Raw genomic sequence first — 15,729 nt, forward strand, 5'->3', positions numbered from 1 at the left:
GTGTGTGTCAGTGTGTGTAGCTGTGTGTGTGTGTGTTGACATGGGAACACAGGAGCAGGCAGTTCACAGGGAAATGCTTCCTGTTTGCTTCCCTCTTTCCACCAATCCCAGTTCACTTCCTGTCTGGGTGCCTGGCTAGTGAGTACTTTGGCTCCATTGTCCCCCCCTTACACACCCACCCACACACACACACACACATACACACACTACTGTTCCTTCTATGAATAATTTTATTTCCCTGACAGTAATGAATTTCAGTTTGTGAAGTCATTCTGCATCACGGATATTTCTCTCTCTCTCTCTCACACACACACGCACACTGTCCAGTTACGTTATACCACCCGGGCCCTTTGGACACAAAGGCATATTGAGTGGCTTTAGGGCAAGACCGGGTCACAAATGTAATGAGACACAAAAGGTCACACGCAACATGCAAAGCAGTATGGGAAATGTGCAGTGACCTGTTTGTGTGTGTCTCTGTGGCTATTGACTTCATGTGCAGCTCCAACCACTCGGGTTACATCATTGACAACAAGTCCACATGTTGAATGATTGTGTGTCTGAATAAAAGATAATGGATTTATTGTTTTTACACTTCTTTATACTTTATATATATATATATATATATATATATATATGTATATATATATATATATATGTTTGCATACAGTGTGCTCCTAGTACAGTATTAAAGCATTTTAATAAACACTTATTAAAACCTATTGCTGTCTGTGCTTTCAGGTTTGTCGCTAGGTGATGAACAGGGGAGACAACCAATAGGAATTGTTCTAACTGTGCTTGGTGTGGTGGTTTTGGACTTTTGCGCGGATGCCACAGAGGGACCAATCAGAGCATACTTGCTAGATGTGGCAGATGCGGAGGAACAAGACATGGCGCTCAATATCCACGCCGCCTCCGCAGGTAGATCTGTCACTTAACTGTACAAAAAGATCATGTGGGAACGTAGATTTCACTGAGCTCACCTCCCCATGTCTATGTCTGCAGGTCTTGGCGGTGCTGTTGGCTACGCTCTCGGAGGTTTGGACTGGACACACACTTTCCTTGGAACAATTTTCAAGACCCAGGAGCAGATCTTGTTCTTCTTTGCTGCCATCCTGTTCTCTGTATCTGTGGTGCTGCATCTCTTCAGCATCGAGGAGCAGCAGTATTCACCACAACAAGACAGGCTCAACCAGGTACTACACTGAGAAGTCAGTGTTTAAAAAAAGGTGTTTGGGTCTCCGTGGTGTTACAGAACACGTTTATTTCTCTCACTAGGAGAGTCCAGATACCGTCCACCTGCAAACATCAGCCAATGGGAGGGCTGGGCTGCTCGCCCCGAAGCTGGAAATGATAGGAGAGAATGATACGATGGAAAGTTACGACCTCTATGACCCCTATGATGATGACCAATCAGAGCGTGGGGACATGGACATGGACTTCCTGGAAGTGGAGCTCGTGAGAAGTAAGTTTACAGGCTGACCAGCAGGCACCCATTAGGAGGAAAAATGTGACATGACCCTTTCTTTACTATCTCTCATTTTTAATGTGATCTTTTATTTGCCCCCTTATTTGTTCTCTCTTTAGGTAAAAGTGACAGTGTTCTCGCCATGGCAGACGCCACTCTCGACCACCTGGACCATGATGCGTTGTTCTTGTGCCACATCGAGCCGTCCATCTTTGCTGATCGCCTCTCACCCTATCACAGTTCGCCTCCTACAGCCGCTTCCATCTTCAACCCCAATCGCAGCACTCCGCCTCCTCGACTTGCCAACATCAGGCGCAGCAGCAGCACAGGAAGCCAAGATTTGCTCCGGTCCCAAAATAACAGCCATCAAACTACCGCCCCCAGGATTTGCCGCCTCTCGGCTTTCCTTCAAGAAATGGAAAACGATGATGGACAGGAGGCATTGCTGAACAACCAGCTTAATGAGCAACGGACTCTGAATGGAAGGCTATTGGCCAGTGTAACTAATGCAGATAGAGTTAGTAATAACAGGCTGAGCTCTAAAGGACAGGCACACCGTGCGGGAATGGTCAAAGGTCAGTATATTTATATATTTCATTTTATTCCTCCAGGTGAAGATAATAATTAGATTTCTTCTTCCTCCAGCTGCCAGTACTGGAGCTCCTATGAGGCAGTCACGCCACCGTCACACTTTCTACCGCCAGCCTTCCTGCACTTTCTCCTACTACGGCCGCGTGGGAAGTCATAGGTATCGCTATCGCCGGGCTAACGCTGCTCTTCTCATCAAGCCTTCTCACAGCATGAATGACCTGTACGAAGTGGAAGCCAGACACAGGAGGAGGAGCAGACAGAGGAACAGACACCGCAGCGGAAACACCAACTCCTCCAGCGGAGACACAGAGAGCGAAGAGGGCGAGGTGAGGACCATTACCATTGTCATGATGGACATGATAATCCATGTTTCTGGTGTGATGTGTTGGTAAACCTCTTGTTCTCTGACCAGGTTGAGACCACTGTGCGCCTGCTGTGGCTCTCTATGCTGAAGATGCCTCCAGAGCTGTTGCGGCTGTGTGCCTGCCACCTCCTCACCTGGTTCTCCATCATCGCCGAGGCTGTTTTCTTCACTGACTTCATGGGACAAGTCATCTACCATGGAGATCCTACTGTACGAGCTGCTAAACACACAAACCGATACACCCATTCCTTTTAAGTTTATGCACTTAATATCAAATATGATATATAATACATCACACATCAGGGTTTGTCAACTCTCGATTTGCCCGTTTTCTCTGGCAGGCTGCTGCTAACTCCACTTTATTGGAGAACTACCACAAAGGAGTTCAAATGGGATGTTGGGGACTGGTTATATATGCTATGACTGCTGCTACATGTTCAGGTAACTACACGCAAGCTCATGTATACAGATGTTCTGTTAATACCGAAAGAACAGCATGTGTGGACATAAAACTCTGGATTAACCAACTGAATAATCTCTCTACCAGCTGTTCTTCAAAAATATCTTGACAACTTTGACCTGAGCATTAAGGTCATCTATATCCTCGGGACACTTGGATTCTCTATAGGTAAAATTTACATTAACGAAACACAATAAAGTAAAAAATAAATTGGGTAGTAAGTATGTAACTTTTGGTTTTTTTCCCTTATCAGGAACTGCTGTCATGTCAATCTTCCCTAATGTGTATGTTGCCATGGTGATGATCAGCAGCATGGGCATCATCTCCATGAGTATCTCTTACTGCCCTTATGCTTTGCTGGGACAGTATCACGAAATGAAAGAGGTGCGGTAAACACATATACTATTATGTAGCAGCTCGCTACTATAACTGGTAGAATGTGTGTGTCATTTTACTTAAGATGAGTAACTGTAACTCTCTTTGCCTCCTGCAGTACATCCAACATAGCCCAGGAAACTCCCGCAGAGGCTTTGGCATCGACTGTGCCATCTTATCCTGTCAGGTACATGTTAAAATGTTCTTTCTAATGTCTCAGAATAAATCCAGACACTACAACGCAATGAGACGATTGTGCTGTAACTGTGCAGGTGTACATCAGTCAGATATTAGTGGCCTCAGCTCTCGGCTCTGTGGTGGAAGCTGTCGGCAGTGTTCGTGTCATTCCCATGGTGGCCTCTGGGGGCTCCCTGCTTGGATTCTTCACTGCCTGCTTTCTGGTCATTTACCCAACTCCAAACAACGGGTAAGAAAACCACCTGCTCTTTATATGTGTGACAGCTCAACTTAGCATAAAGACTGGAAGGCTAGCCAACAGAATGTGCTACCTAGCTCCTTTAAAGCTCGGTGTCCAGTCTGTATGCTAAGCTAGCAGACTGCTATATCTTAATAAGGATCAGTCCTAATAGATTTTAACTTTGATTGACAGAGATGGGGAATCAGCCAAAGCTTCAGAGAAACGGGCCTTGACAACGCTGGAAAATCCCAACCGCAGTGAAGGGACTGTTGCTGTGGTGATAGAGAAACCCAGCTTCCTGAAATTGAACAAGGAGGGCAAGGCCACCACAACAACCACCTCCACCTGTCATGCTGAAAATGAGTCGGCTCTGTGATTGGCTGGCTGAGTTGTCCTGCGAAGACAGGACAGCATTCAGGATGTAACGATGTGCCTCCATCCATCCCATGCTAGAGTTTACAGACACAAAGAACAGAGAGGAAAGAGCTGGAGTTACTCCTCTCGGCATCTATGCTCTAGCTTTGACAGGGTTTTTTTTTATCCTCATGACTCAATGAAGAAAACAATCTGCTGTGGGACCTGCATCACATCAAACCTATTCACCTATTAACCTATTCACGGGAAACTTCAGGGGACTCGCATACACAAACTTTTAAACCCTCACACGCATACACGTTTTCTTCTGGGGTTGACACCGTTGAATGAACACCTCAATAATGAACGCTGTTGATGAACATTAGTCCTTGAAGCTGCAAAAAAAAATACTGAAAATCGTTCTTCCTTACCTTGGAATCGACTTGACCGAATCTTCGTGATGCAGAAGCTGATTGATAAGAATGTGTGTGTGTGTGTGTCTGCTGCTGACTTCACCAAAATATCCCTGGGGACACACGTTAGGCTCTGTGGGACTTACACAACACTCTGTGACAGTAGCTTTAAGACTCTAGAGACTTTTGGAAGTGGAATTTCTGAAACTAAGAGCCCCAAGTCTGGTTGCTGGAGGAAATGATGGATCTTGAGCACCCGGGATTGATGGTTGTTTTGCATGTTGGCCACCCACACATGGCAGAAGTGCTTAAAATCTCTAATTTAGCCTTCAATGCCGACAAGAGGATTTTTATAGAGAAAATACTTGGATTGGATAAAATTACACAAAAGAAGGAGCATAGATGTGTGCAGTATGCAGGGGCATTGCAATCTCAAATATTACAAATATTACTTCTCACTTTTTTTTAATAATTACACTAACCAACATGCTGCATGATTTTAAAAAAAAAGAGCAGATAAGAGGAGGAAAGAGATGTGGAGTCTCTAAAAATGCTACTAGCACAATATTAGCTGAGCCATGGTTGTGTTGAAGGTGTGTTGGAACACCAGCATGTCAATGACACAAAGATATCAGAGCAGATCCTGGATGATTTGTTTTATACTTCCAGGACTTATGACATGGAAGAGCGGGAGAACTGCAATTTTAGGCTTGTTGCATAAAGCTTCAATGGAGGATTATGATCCTGTTGTTTCACTTTAATGGGCCAGATTTAATCAGTAGAGAGAGTAGAGTATTTGGATGCTATTTACGTGTGCGTTCGACACAGAGTGAGACAGCTGAGGCAGCATCATTCATTTTGCAATGGAAAGACTTTCGGATAAAATGGCTGCATCTGCTGATGAAGAGCAGCAGCGTGATGGCGGATGAGGAAATAAAACTGCTGACATCAGTTTTAGTTAAACCTCATTAACATCCACACAGAGTGGGGAGAACAATAGGCTAGTGTGTTAAACCTACTAAAAAAATTATTATTCTAATCTTTCGAATGTTTCCTTGGCAGTCGACCTTGAAAGGCAAAGTAAAAGATTATATTGTGTTTTCTGACAAATCAGATGTTTTGTTGCAATAACGGCTTTTTAATCAGCTGAGCTGGGGACTGCGTGAGGATTGTGCTGGCAGAGCAGGGTTGAAATCCTTTCTGAAAACCAGTTGTTTTTTTTTTGTTTTTTTTTTCTTTCCTCCCTGCATCTGTCAGGATTTTGGATTTGGGTCAGTTTTATTTTCAGCTCAGTCATGCAACTTGAAAGGAAGATAAATGTAAAATGTAGTGTGTTGATTTACTTATGAAAGAACATTTTATTTGAGCGTGGTAAGCATTTTGTGGAGAGCTTATTTTTAATTCTGGTGGGATTTAGAAGAGGATTTACTCACTGATTATTTGTTTTTTGTTTTCTGTCGAGTGTTTTTTAACCAATTAGATTCCTTCCATATTTTCAGGTACATTCAGTCGGTCCCAGAGCTTCCTGGGTTGGCTCTGCTCTGGGTGGGACAAATAACAGAAGAATACAGACAGGTACAGATTGGCCTCTGTACTTGGGCAATAATAAAAAAATGGACACACAACTTCAGTGGAGATTTAAAAAAAAAAAAAAAAAAAGCAAACAAAAAACTTTGGGTTTGGGAGTTTGCATGCTATAACAGCGATATGCATGTGTGGAACACCAAAGTAAGACTGTACAAATCACTCAAGCTCTTTTCTGTTTTTTTGTCCTTATAGGTCAGGGATGTATTTTCTAATGCATGGCTGGATGTTTGTGTCTTTTTTTTGTTTAAATGTGTAAAAAAAAAAAAAACATGTACTCTTTAAGCTGAAGCCTTGTGCTCGGACTGGGTCAGTACACTCTTAACAAGCATGTAAGTTTTATAAAACAAAAAAAAAGAAATTTGCACATGTTACGAGTTAGGTTTCACACAGCGTTCATCTTGTCACTTTTTAGCGTAACACACACATATGGGGATTGGATGGCGTTAACAAGATGTGTGTTAAAAAGTGTCCGGACCGTGAATACTTGAAGTGCAACTTGAGTGTTTCTGTTCCAGTGCAGTGAGAAAGTCGTTTATGTTCTTAATGTCCCAAGCCTTTTTAACCATAGACTCTGGAATGTTAAGCCAGTACGGCGGCTCACGCGGCCTGCTGGGAGATTGAGTTCTTAACCTTTGATTCCATCTGGTGACTTAAAATGTTTAAAGAAAATGTTAATGAATGTGAGTTGATTTCAGCTGAAATCACTTTTACTTTGACAAGTCAGGGTGGGGGTTCCTAACATTGCACAGAACTTGCACATGTAGACTTACGTTGAAAAAGAAAGAAAAAAAAAAGCTGTGGATATTTATTTTTTTGAGCTTTGTTGTCTATAAAGGACACTTTTCACTAAGTTTCCAAAAGAGTAAATTAAAGCTATTCTATTTGCTGTTATGGGAGATGTTACAGGAGTGAACTAGACAGTGTGTGTGTTAGTGCGTTTGTGGGAGAGAGAGAGAGAGAGAGAGAGAGAGCAGTCGTCTCACAGCTGTTCACATGTAAAGAGAGTGTGTTTAAAAAAAACAAAACGTCATCTCAGTGTTCATGTGTTTGGTTCTCTGTTCTTTGCAATCGCCTGGTTTACACTAACTCTGGAAACGATGGCTGCAATACCGGAAGTTATTTACAAGTCTCTTTGTTTCTGTTCTGTTAATGTTTAATTCAACTAGAAATTGTATTTTTCATTTTGTATTTGGTTGTTGATTTTTTTTTTCAGGCAGAGCCACATATAAAGAGTTTGGCTTTTGCACTTTTTTCAGTGGCGGTCGTGTTGGTTCCTCCGTCCTGATCACTGGATGAATGTGGAGACGCCGTCGTGCTGTTTCATGTTTCCAGTCAGCAGCTGTCGGTGGCAGCAGCATGGCTGCCATGCAGTTAGTCCAACCAGTACAAACTGTGTGTGTGGCTCTGCCTCTATTAAACTGTGTGTTAATGGCAGAGGAGAGAGAGAGAGATGCCTATATACTTTGATCTTCATAGAGATTAAATCAAGAATACTTAAAAAAAATGGGAAAGCAAATATACGCAGTGTACTATATATTATATGCCTTGTTATTTGAAAAAAAAAGATGTAAATATACAATTCTCTTTCATTTTCTTCTTTGCTGCTATAAAAAGATGATTATTTTTGTTAGTAATTTTGTTTTCTATGTAATGTCTGTATATATACAGTATATATATATATAGTATATATATATCTATGTTATGTATATATGCTTGAGCCTTCATATGTAGGACTCTGGATGAACACTGTAGGGAACGCACCTTTAAAATCTGTTCAGAAGTAAACCATCAATGACTTCTGTCATTCTTTCACATTTACATTCATGAGTCTAAAATGTGACAAAAATAAAAACAAAGAAAGTCCTCAACACATATTCAGATTGTGTGGTTAAACTTTTTTTAGTGAGCTGATTGCACAGCTATATCCATATAGCTCTATTATTAAATATTATGTATGTTCACATGTTAATATAAAGGGTTAAAAGGTAATTTGATAAATTACTTTTATGCAAAAATGGCCAGAAATGTCTGTGTTGGGACAGGTTTGATCACATGACTGCTGCTTCATCTGTAAATCAAGTTAACTCAGCATCTTCGAAGCAGTTTACTGGTTTCCCATGGTGCAGCCAGACCACAGAGAGGGAAGAGGAAAATGAGAAATCTTTGTACTTTGCAGACTCAGATCTCTCTCTCACACATGGGGTCACAGCCTGTACTCTTTCCATCTAGAGAAACCAGAGAAGGAACCTGAAACTCTGTATGTGTGTGTGTGTCTGTGTGTGCGTCTAACTCGGACTCATCATGTGACGGCAGGTCCAGCTTGATGGTATGTGTGTGTGTCTGATGTACTGAAGGATAAACTTACAGGACATTACGTTTAGTGAACTGTAATAACCTGCTGCCCTAGTGTCAGAATTAAAGGGAAATACCACTCAATTGAATTACCTGCATTCTTGCCAATAAAAGAAGAAACCAGTTCAACACATTCAAATAAAGGAGGGAAGCCTTCTGTTTTTTTCCTGTTTGATGTCACACACCCCTCTACTGGTGTGATAGGTTGAGCTGACCTGGTGGACACTGTCCTCTGCTGGTACAAACTCGCTGTATAATCATTCAGAATGGGTTCTTCTTGGCTTACATTGTATACACAGATAAAGTGATACACTGAAGGCAGCAGCTTCAGTGAGCCTGTACATACAGTGTGATTTATTTTATTTACAGTGAACAGAGAGAGGTGTTAGAAAAGAGTGTCTTTGACAAAATGACATCATAAGAAACATAACATAGAAAGTGTCACATCTGACAGCCTCTGTTAAATGTTTGGAAACACGCCAATGAAATTAAACCTATTAAAGATCAATACAAACAACAGTGTGTGTTAAAAATAGGACAGCGCTTTTTGACGAAGCTCCATTTAAACACTTTAAACACAGTCATTAAAAGAAGGTTACACTATGTCCTCGAACAAAGATAAATATTTTTGTGCAGAGAGCATGTTGGATTTATCCTATTGAGTGAGAAACTTAGACTAGTTTATTTACATGTAAATAGTAAATGCAAATTACCTTTACATAATACTGTATTTAAAGGGACAATACATAAAAAAAACAACCCATTCAATTGTTTGTATTTTCTTGTAGAGTATCCAAAAATCTTCTTTATGTGATTTGACCATTTCATAGTCCATTTACCAGCATCACAATCTTTTTCCAGAATCTCTCCATTGTTGGTTGTCGCCTGTTTAAACAGACTGGTCTGTGTTGGCTGCAGATAGGGGTGTGCTGGTGAGTGTCAGTGTGGCCACACTGTGAGCTATGGCCAGTGCTGTACCTGCACATTTATTCACCTTAATCCTCTCCCCGTCTCCCCCGCTTGTGTGCCCCACCTCCACATCCCATCCTCTCCTCCTCGTCCTCCACATTCTCTTAAAGCTGTCTGTCACCAGGCAGTAAACTACTGGATCCAGGCAGCTGTTCAGGCTGCTCAATGTCACCGTGATGTGATAAGCGAGCACATACCCCGCCCCCCGTCGCAGCCCCTCCTCCTCCTTGACTCCAACCCGGAAATAAACCAGCACCTGTCGGATGTGGAAGGGTGTGAAGCAAACGGTGAAGACCACCAGGACGGTGGCTAAAAGCCTGATGGCACGAGTCCTCCTCACCTTGCTCTGCTGGGGCATCAGGCCGTGACTGGAGGAGAGGAAACACGTGACTCGCAGAGTGAAGACCACCACAGCGAGCAGAGGGAGGAGAAACTCCAGGATTGTGAGGTAGAAGAGAGCAGGGAGGAGCACGCACGAGGAGCTGAACTCCAAAGCTGTGGTCTGGAGAGAAGAGGAGAGAGGTGAGGGTGCCACCGACAGGTTGTGAACCATTGCTCTGTAGATATAAGAGGGTGTGTTCACCTGGAAAGAGTAGGTGACCACAACTGCGATGAACCACACAGAGGCACTGACACACCTGGCTGCTCCTGTGGTCCTCCAACGATGGAGAGTGCTGGATGCATGGACCACAGCGAGGTACCGATCTATACAGATGCTGAGAGGTGGAGAGAAGAAGGGTGAGTCGAGGAGAGGGGAGGATGGACAGTATTTGTGTGTGGTCATGTGACTCACCCACCTGGTCAGAAACAGGATGCTACAGTACATGTTGACAAAGTAGCTGAATGTGTGCACATAGGAGCAGGCCATGCAGCTCCCTCCACTGTGGTACAGGGCGATACGAGCAGGCAGGGACAGCGCCACCAACAGGTCGGCTACAGCCAGGTTCATGGTGTAAACCACAGAGGCTGAAGCATGAGCAGAGGCCCCGCAGAAAACATAGAGAGCCAGACTGTTAAGGGCAACACCGACCACCAGCATCAGACAGTTACACACCTGAGGCAGGGAGAAATTGACCATTACATGGAAATGAAATAAAATGAAATCATCAAACTGTAATTACTAATAAATGTGATATCTTACAATCAGAGAGACCCAGACCGCGTAGAAGTCTTGGTACAGCTGCACATCCAGGTGTGCTAGCCGGTGCAGGTATGGCGCCCCCCAGCGCTGGTCCCAAGTGCTGCAGTTAGTCGGGTGAGGGGTGAAAACAGGCGAGAGAGGCTCAGTGGTGGAGATGAGGCTCTCCATTGGTTGGACAAGATGAATGAATGATAAACTGGCTTCTAAGAGGCAAGAGATGAGTGAAGATGAGAGAAAAAAGCATCGTCACAAACAACACAGGAGACCAGTGTCAAAATCCAGGACATTCAACAAAACTCTGATGCTTCACACGTTTACCCTGGAGACACTTATTATAAAAGCTCAATTATAATGGCTTAACTTTTGCTTGTCAGAGACAGCGATTACCTCTGTGGATGAAAAGTGGCCAACGTCAGCAGCAGTGAATCCTGGGTTAAATCCTCAACTTATAAACACAGTTCCCTTCGTCCTGTCAAGCCAACTAAATCCATCTTCATATGCTCTCTAAATGGACGTAACTCTTTCAACAAACTACATGACCTTGTATGTTACTGTAAACACAGAGTACAGTGTTAACATGAACCGTGTCGGTGTAACACACACACACTGCTAAGACTACTAAGATATATGTTTGTCTCGCCAGAGTCACATAAATATGATGGATGTGTCACATCCTGTTTGAAGAAGCTTTACGATCCTGATCCAGATCCAGGCGGAGATCACTCTTAAGAGGTTTAAAATTAAGCATTGCAGTGACCCAAGAATAGACCGTCCGGTTCGGATAAAGACTTTAGAGCCAAGCTGCAATGCACTGATGAATGCAAACAGATTATTGATGGATGAAGCGGTGCAGGGTGAGAAAGTATCTGAGACAGAAAGTCAGTTGCTTTGCGTCCCTGTTTGTTGGTGCGGCTCCAACTATTTTACCTAAATGTCTTTTCTTTTCTAACAATTAGCCGAGATGGATGATCCACTAACATGTCCTGCTGGTAAAGGTATTTCCAGTTTTCATCATCCCATTGACAGTTAGATAAAACACAGCAGAAGGTCTGGATTTTTTTTTTAAAGGTGCCTCATCATTAAGATTATTATTTGCAACAAATTTATTAATATATCCCCCACGTTCACATTTAAATGCTGTGATTAAAAAAGTCAGAATAATTTAAAACTAATGAATTCTCCTGTTTTTACATAATATTAAGTTAAACCAATATGATGCATTAATGAAATGAGATGTGTATATGAAAGTCTCTTTTACATTATATAGTACATACAGATCCATGGCTCCTACAATTATGTTAAATGATTAAAAATGGTAAAAAGTATTTACCTGGTAAAGACAGCAGCAGGCTGAAAACAGTCCACTCACAGCAGAGTTACATTAAACTTCTTGTTGGTTTGATTAAGTCTCCTATTTTTTTTCTCTCCTCTTCAGGATGGTCTTTGTGGAACAGAGAGAAAAGTGGGGACATGAACACAAACCTCTGGGCGGGTGGACTCTTCCTCCAGCTCCTCCTCATCTCTTCCTCATGTCACGTACAGTATTTTAGCCCTCCTGATGTTTCCCTCTCTTTCCTGGTCTCCAACATCACTTTTCCTACATTACATGTTCATATTCTGTCCATCATCCCTTTCCTGCTTTAGACTGATGTCAATCTCACTAAAAAAATTCAAAAAGTAATTTGGATGGAAAGCAGAAGAACAGAATGGTACAGCTTGAAAACATGACACAGACCAAAGCAGAGACCAGGTGGCCTTTTTATTTATATGGGTGTTAAAACAGCAAGAGTAGCTGTTAAAAAAACACAGATAAAAAGCCGCAGAAAAACTTGTTTTAGCAAAACAAAACAAAGGGAAAGGTTTCATTCAAGTGGGATTTCAATAAAGTTTATTTAATGCTGTCTTAAGGGTGGTCCCACACTGAAAGGGTCTGAAGTGAAAAATATACATTCTGTTTGTCTCTGTGTAAATACTCCACTCATTTAGAGAAGAGAGGGGCGAAAATCATAGCAAGGGACAGACAAAGAAGTATAAACTCTCTCTGCAGATGTTTTTACAGAGCTGCCAGCCAAAGCAATAACATTCAAATTTACACACACACACACACTTTAAGCAACTGCAACAGAAAGTGCACATTCACAAAAGACAGTGCCACATAAATCACAGTAAGATAAACAGCTTTAATGTTCAGCATAACCTGGTGCATGTGTGTACAGCACGTGTCAAAATGTCAGATAAGTTTATGTAACACACAAACCGGGGCTGAATTCTGGTAAATCATCTGAACTTCTGAAGGAGACCTTTGATTTATGTGTTGCGGATGGAGATGTCAGCGAGCAAAGAGCCTGGCTAATGTTTGATTAAATGTTCCTCACTTCAATTTGAAACCTGTGTCAGATGTTTGAAGAGCTGAAGGCACAGAGGAAGGACACCTTGATGGCCAAAAAGGAGTCTGAAATACAATTTTGAATATAAAATCTACTTCTAGGGTCTGTTGCTAAAGATATTTGGGAACAAAACAAAAACATATTTGCGTTTGAGAAAGAGTTTTGGCTTGTTGAAACGTTCCCCATATACCTCAAATAATAAACTGTACTTGCAGGACGTTCGTATAAATCAATTACGAATTATATAACGACACCTAAAGTGCAAACACGCGACACATTCCTTTTCAATTTAACTGTAGTTAAAGCGGAACCATTAAAATGTTCCACACGGAACCAGTAGCGGTGCACACGGAAATGATTTTTTGAAGTATGAATACAGCGACTGAGATAAACGAAGATGTTTAAAAACACATTCCAGAGCGGATTTCTGTCTATTCTATACAGTATCGGCAGCAAACCACTCCAAATATGGGACAAAAAGGTGAACAGAGCTTCGGAATGAAAGCCACTATCTAAATGGACTAACTTAGCTTGTCGTGCTATAGTTAGCTAGCATAATGTGTTTTGGTCTTGCCATTTGATAGTATAGTATCAGTCACTTCTCTAATGGGTATTGTGTGCATCATTGCTCACACAGCAGCATCTGAACTGAAGCCAGATTGATACAAGTATGGATCATCCATAAATGTAACAACCTGATTTCTTCATATGGAAATAAGAAACTTTTTTGTGTTCACAGGTGAGGAACGGTCATATTAAGAGAGTTGCAGACAATGACATACACTCAAGTGTGCTGGAGATCGAGGGAGCAAACGTCAGGTGAGTTCTGATGTCTCAGATTCGCTGATTAAAACATGACACTATATTTCATACAGTTTTAAACTGTGTTTAATGATAGATAGAAATAAGTCAATTTAAGAACACATTAGATTTTTTTGGCTATAGCATCATAATTTCTATACATGAGAAATGGCATCTTGTAAAATCATTGACAGTATAAATGTGTGCATATAGATAGGAATATTATTAATTGTTTAGTTGCTGTTTGGATTGATTAAACTATGTATTCAAGTCTTGTGAATCTTCATGAGTCTCTCTCTTTACTACAGTACCACCTACATAACATGTCCTGCAGACCCAAAGAAGACACTGGGGATCAAGCTTCCTTTTTTGGTTATGATTGTAAAAAACCTCAAGAAGTATTTCACATTTGAAGTGCAGGTACAAACACAGACACTTTTCATTTCATATTTATTCACTGTCAGTAGGATTCACTGTCAGTCACTTCTTTCCAAATCTCAGGTGCTGGATGATAAAAATGTTCGCCGGCGGTTTCGGGCAAGTAATTACCAGAGTACTACAAGAGTGAAGCCTTTCATCTGCACCATGCCCATGAGACTGGATGATGGGTGGAACCAGATTCAGTTCAACCTGTCAGACTTTACTCGTAGAGCTTATGGCACAAATTATACTGAGACGTTACGTGTACAGGTTAGTGCACAGCTGTAAATGTTTTGCCTGTGTTTTTTCTTTTGCTAACATCTGACGTATGTTCTCCTCAGATTCATGCTAATTGTCATATAAGGAGGGTGTATTTCTCAGACAGACTATACTCAGAGGATGAACTGCCAGCAGAGTTTAAGCTCTACCTGCCTCTCCAAAACCAGAAGGCCAAGGTGAGTATGCAGACAACCAGATTACAGTCACCTTTAGTAGATGTACTCATACTCATATCTGTTGTACACAGGTTTGTCTAAGACTTATATGTTTTTTTTCTTGCAGCAGTAAATCAACATTCCCTGAGATGTGATATAGAGAGGAGCTGTAAGCTTTGGATGTATGCTGAGCTGTAAACTATTGTTTAACTAAACAACTACTGTTTTTGTTGTTGTTGTTGTTTGCAGAATTATGCAACTCATGTTCAAGAACAAGATCTGACCCTGCTTTGTAAAAATGTATTGTCATGCCACTGACCTGTTTCCGCAGTTTTTCGTGTTTATTGCTTCAGTATTTTCGTTTAATACAGGGAACCACACCTTAATTTGTATTTCCAGAAAACATCAATTGGCATTTAGATGCACAAGTTGCCAATTTTGTTGTAAGGTAAACATGTTTATGCCAGATTTTTTTTACAGTGTTTACACTGTAAAGGCTTTTTTGGATATAACTATGTAAGATAGGAAGAAAAATATATTTTACTTTTAAGTGTCCTTACAGAGTGCAAAGTGAAGGTTTACTGACAATAAAGATTGGAAAGATAATCATCTTGATTATCTGATAAACGGAACATGTTTTCTTTTTCTCGTGTGAATGTAGTGCCCTTCAATACTATGGAAACAGGGTTGCAGGGTTAAAATCTTCTGTGTTTTCTGTGTTTGCTTATGGTTAACAACAGTTAAGAACAATACCAAACGACTTAGACTTAGAAACCTGATGCCTATTGCACTGGACAAAGTACACTTCAGTAATCTGATTCTTATGAGGCTGATTAGAGGTCAGGAAAGAGGTCAAACGCAGCCCCTAAAAATGTTACCTTCACGTTCCCTTTTCTGGGATAGCAGGTCCACCTTAATGTCACAGCTAATGCACAAAAATGACTGTTGTCACTGTTCTGTGTTTACTGCCCTTTTATAGCCGGGTTTCTTAGAAAATAAGATGAGCTGAAGGCACAGAGGTTGTACTGCTGCCATATATGAGGTACATTTGTGTTAAGAATCAGTGTTTTGACAAGTGAAAGTTAGGTAAAGAGTTTAGGTTAGGACAAGTCCTACAGGTGACCTACTCTTCAGTGGCCACAGGGGGGCAGTGTTGGTATTGTTAGAAAACACCATACTGTCAACGTGTCAAGTC

The 15,729-nt window shown here is 41.5% G+C and overlaps 3 protein-coding genes across 4 annotated transcripts in view; 2 read left to right on the forward strand and 1 right to left on the reverse strand.

The window, feature by feature from the left end:
• slc45a4a (solute carrier family 45 member 4a) overlaps nucleotides 1-7,818 on the forward strand; it is a 35,553-nt gene extending 27,735 nt beyond the window's left edge. Inside the window, exons 5-16 of the mRNA XM_028420325.1 lie at nucleotides 742-921; nucleotides 1,006-1,196; nucleotides 1,279-1,465; nucleotides 1,588-2,043; nucleotides 2,114-2,385; nucleotides 2,472-2,633; nucleotides 2,765-2,864; nucleotides 2,971-3,051; nucleotides 3,137-3,267; nucleotides 3,377-3,445; nucleotides 3,531-3,685; nucleotides 3,869-7,818. Of these exons, the coding sequence (XP_028276126.1) occupies nucleotides 742-921; nucleotides 1,006-1,196; nucleotides 1,279-1,465; nucleotides 1,588-2,043; nucleotides 2,114-2,385; nucleotides 2,472-2,633; nucleotides 2,765-2,864; nucleotides 2,971-3,051; nucleotides 3,137-3,267; nucleotides 3,377-3,445; nucleotides 3,531-3,685; nucleotides 3,869-4,052 (2,168 nt within the window). The 3' untranslated portion in view covers nucleotides 4,053-7,818. The remainder of the gene's footprint in view (nucleotides 1-741; nucleotides 922-1,005; nucleotides 1,197-1,278; nucleotides 1,466-1,587; nucleotides 2,044-2,113; nucleotides 2,386-2,471; nucleotides 2,634-2,764; nucleotides 2,865-2,970; nucleotides 3,052-3,136; nucleotides 3,268-3,376; nucleotides 3,446-3,530; nucleotides 3,686-3,868) is intronic.
• A 1,410-nt stretch (nucleotides 7,819-9,228) lies between these two features.
• On the reverse strand, nucleotides 9,229-12,028 carry LOC114432138 (G-protein coupled receptor 20). Its single transcript, XM_028399955.1, has 5 exons — nucleotides 11,823-12,028; nucleotides 10,493-10,695; nucleotides 10,149-10,405; nucleotides 9,935-10,067; nucleotides 9,229-9,853 (listed from the first exon to the last, which is right to left on the reverse strand). The coding sequence occupies exons 2-5, from the start codon at nucleotides 10,658-10,660 to the stop codon at nucleotides 9,272-9,274; spliced, it is 1,140 nt and encodes a 379-aa protein (XP_028255756.1). The 5' UTR covers nucleotides 10,661-10,695; nucleotides 11,823-12,028; the 3' UTR covers nucleotides 9,229-9,271.
• Nucleotides 12,029-13,214: 1,186 nt separating this feature from the next.
• On the forward strand, nucleotides 13,215-15,166 carry LOC114431670 (cilia- and flagella-associated protein 20). Of its 2 annotated transcripts, none has more exons than XM_028399246.1 (6): nucleotides 13,215-13,360; nucleotides 13,619-13,698; nucleotides 13,989-14,100; nucleotides 14,182-14,370; nucleotides 14,442-14,555; nucleotides 14,662-15,166. In XM_028399246.1, the coding sequence occupies exons 1-6, from the start codon at nucleotides 13,277-13,279 to the stop codon at nucleotides 14,665-14,667; spliced, it is 585 nt and encodes a 194-aa protein (XP_028255047.1). In that variant the 5' UTR covers nucleotides 13,215-13,276; the 3' UTR covers nucleotides 14,668-15,166. The 2 variants fall into 2 exon arrangements, with proteins under 2 accessions (XP_028255047.1, XP_028255048.1); XM_028399247.1 differs by having other exon boundaries at nucleotides 14,665-15,166.
• Nucleotides 15,167-15,729: the final 563 nt, after the last annotated feature.

Source organism: Parambassis ranga, chromosome 2 (assembly GCF_900634625.1).
Source record: "Parambassis ranga chromosome 2, fParRan2.1, whole genome shotgun sequence".
Classification (NCBI taxonomy): Eukaryota; Metazoa; Chordata; class Actinopteri; family Ambassidae; genus Parambassis; species Parambassis ranga.

What these genes read in the sequence shown, in the direction of transcription:
- LOC114432138 (XM_028399955.1), bottom strand. Translation starts at nt 10,660, where the DNA reads ATGGAGAGCCTCATCTCCACCACTGAGCCTCTCTCGCCTGTTTTCACC. An exon ending in CGGTCTGGGTCTCTCTGATT is followed by an intron (nt 10,406 to 10,492) that starts GTAAGATATCAC and finishes TCCCTGCCTCAG; the next exon opens with GTGTGTAACTGTCTGATGCT. An exon ending in AGCATCCTGTTTCTGACCAG is followed by an intron (nt 10,068 to 10,148) that starts GTGGGTGAGTCA and finishes TCCACCTCTCAG; the next exon opens with CATCTGTATAGATCGGTACC.
- LOC114431670 (XM_028399246.1), top strand. Translation starts at nt 13,277, where the DNA reads ATGTTTAAAAACACATTCCAGAGCGGATTTCTGTCTATTCTATACAGT. An exon ending in ATTTCACATTTGAAGTGCAG is followed by an intron (nt 14,101 to 14,181) that starts GTACAAACACAG and finishes TCCAAATCTCAG; the next exon opens with GTGCTGGATGATAAAAATGT. An exon ending in CTGAGACGTTACGTGTACAG is followed by an intron (nt 14,371 to 14,441) that starts GTTAGTGCACAG and finishes TGTTCTCCTCAG; the next exon opens with ATTCATGCTAATTGTCATAT.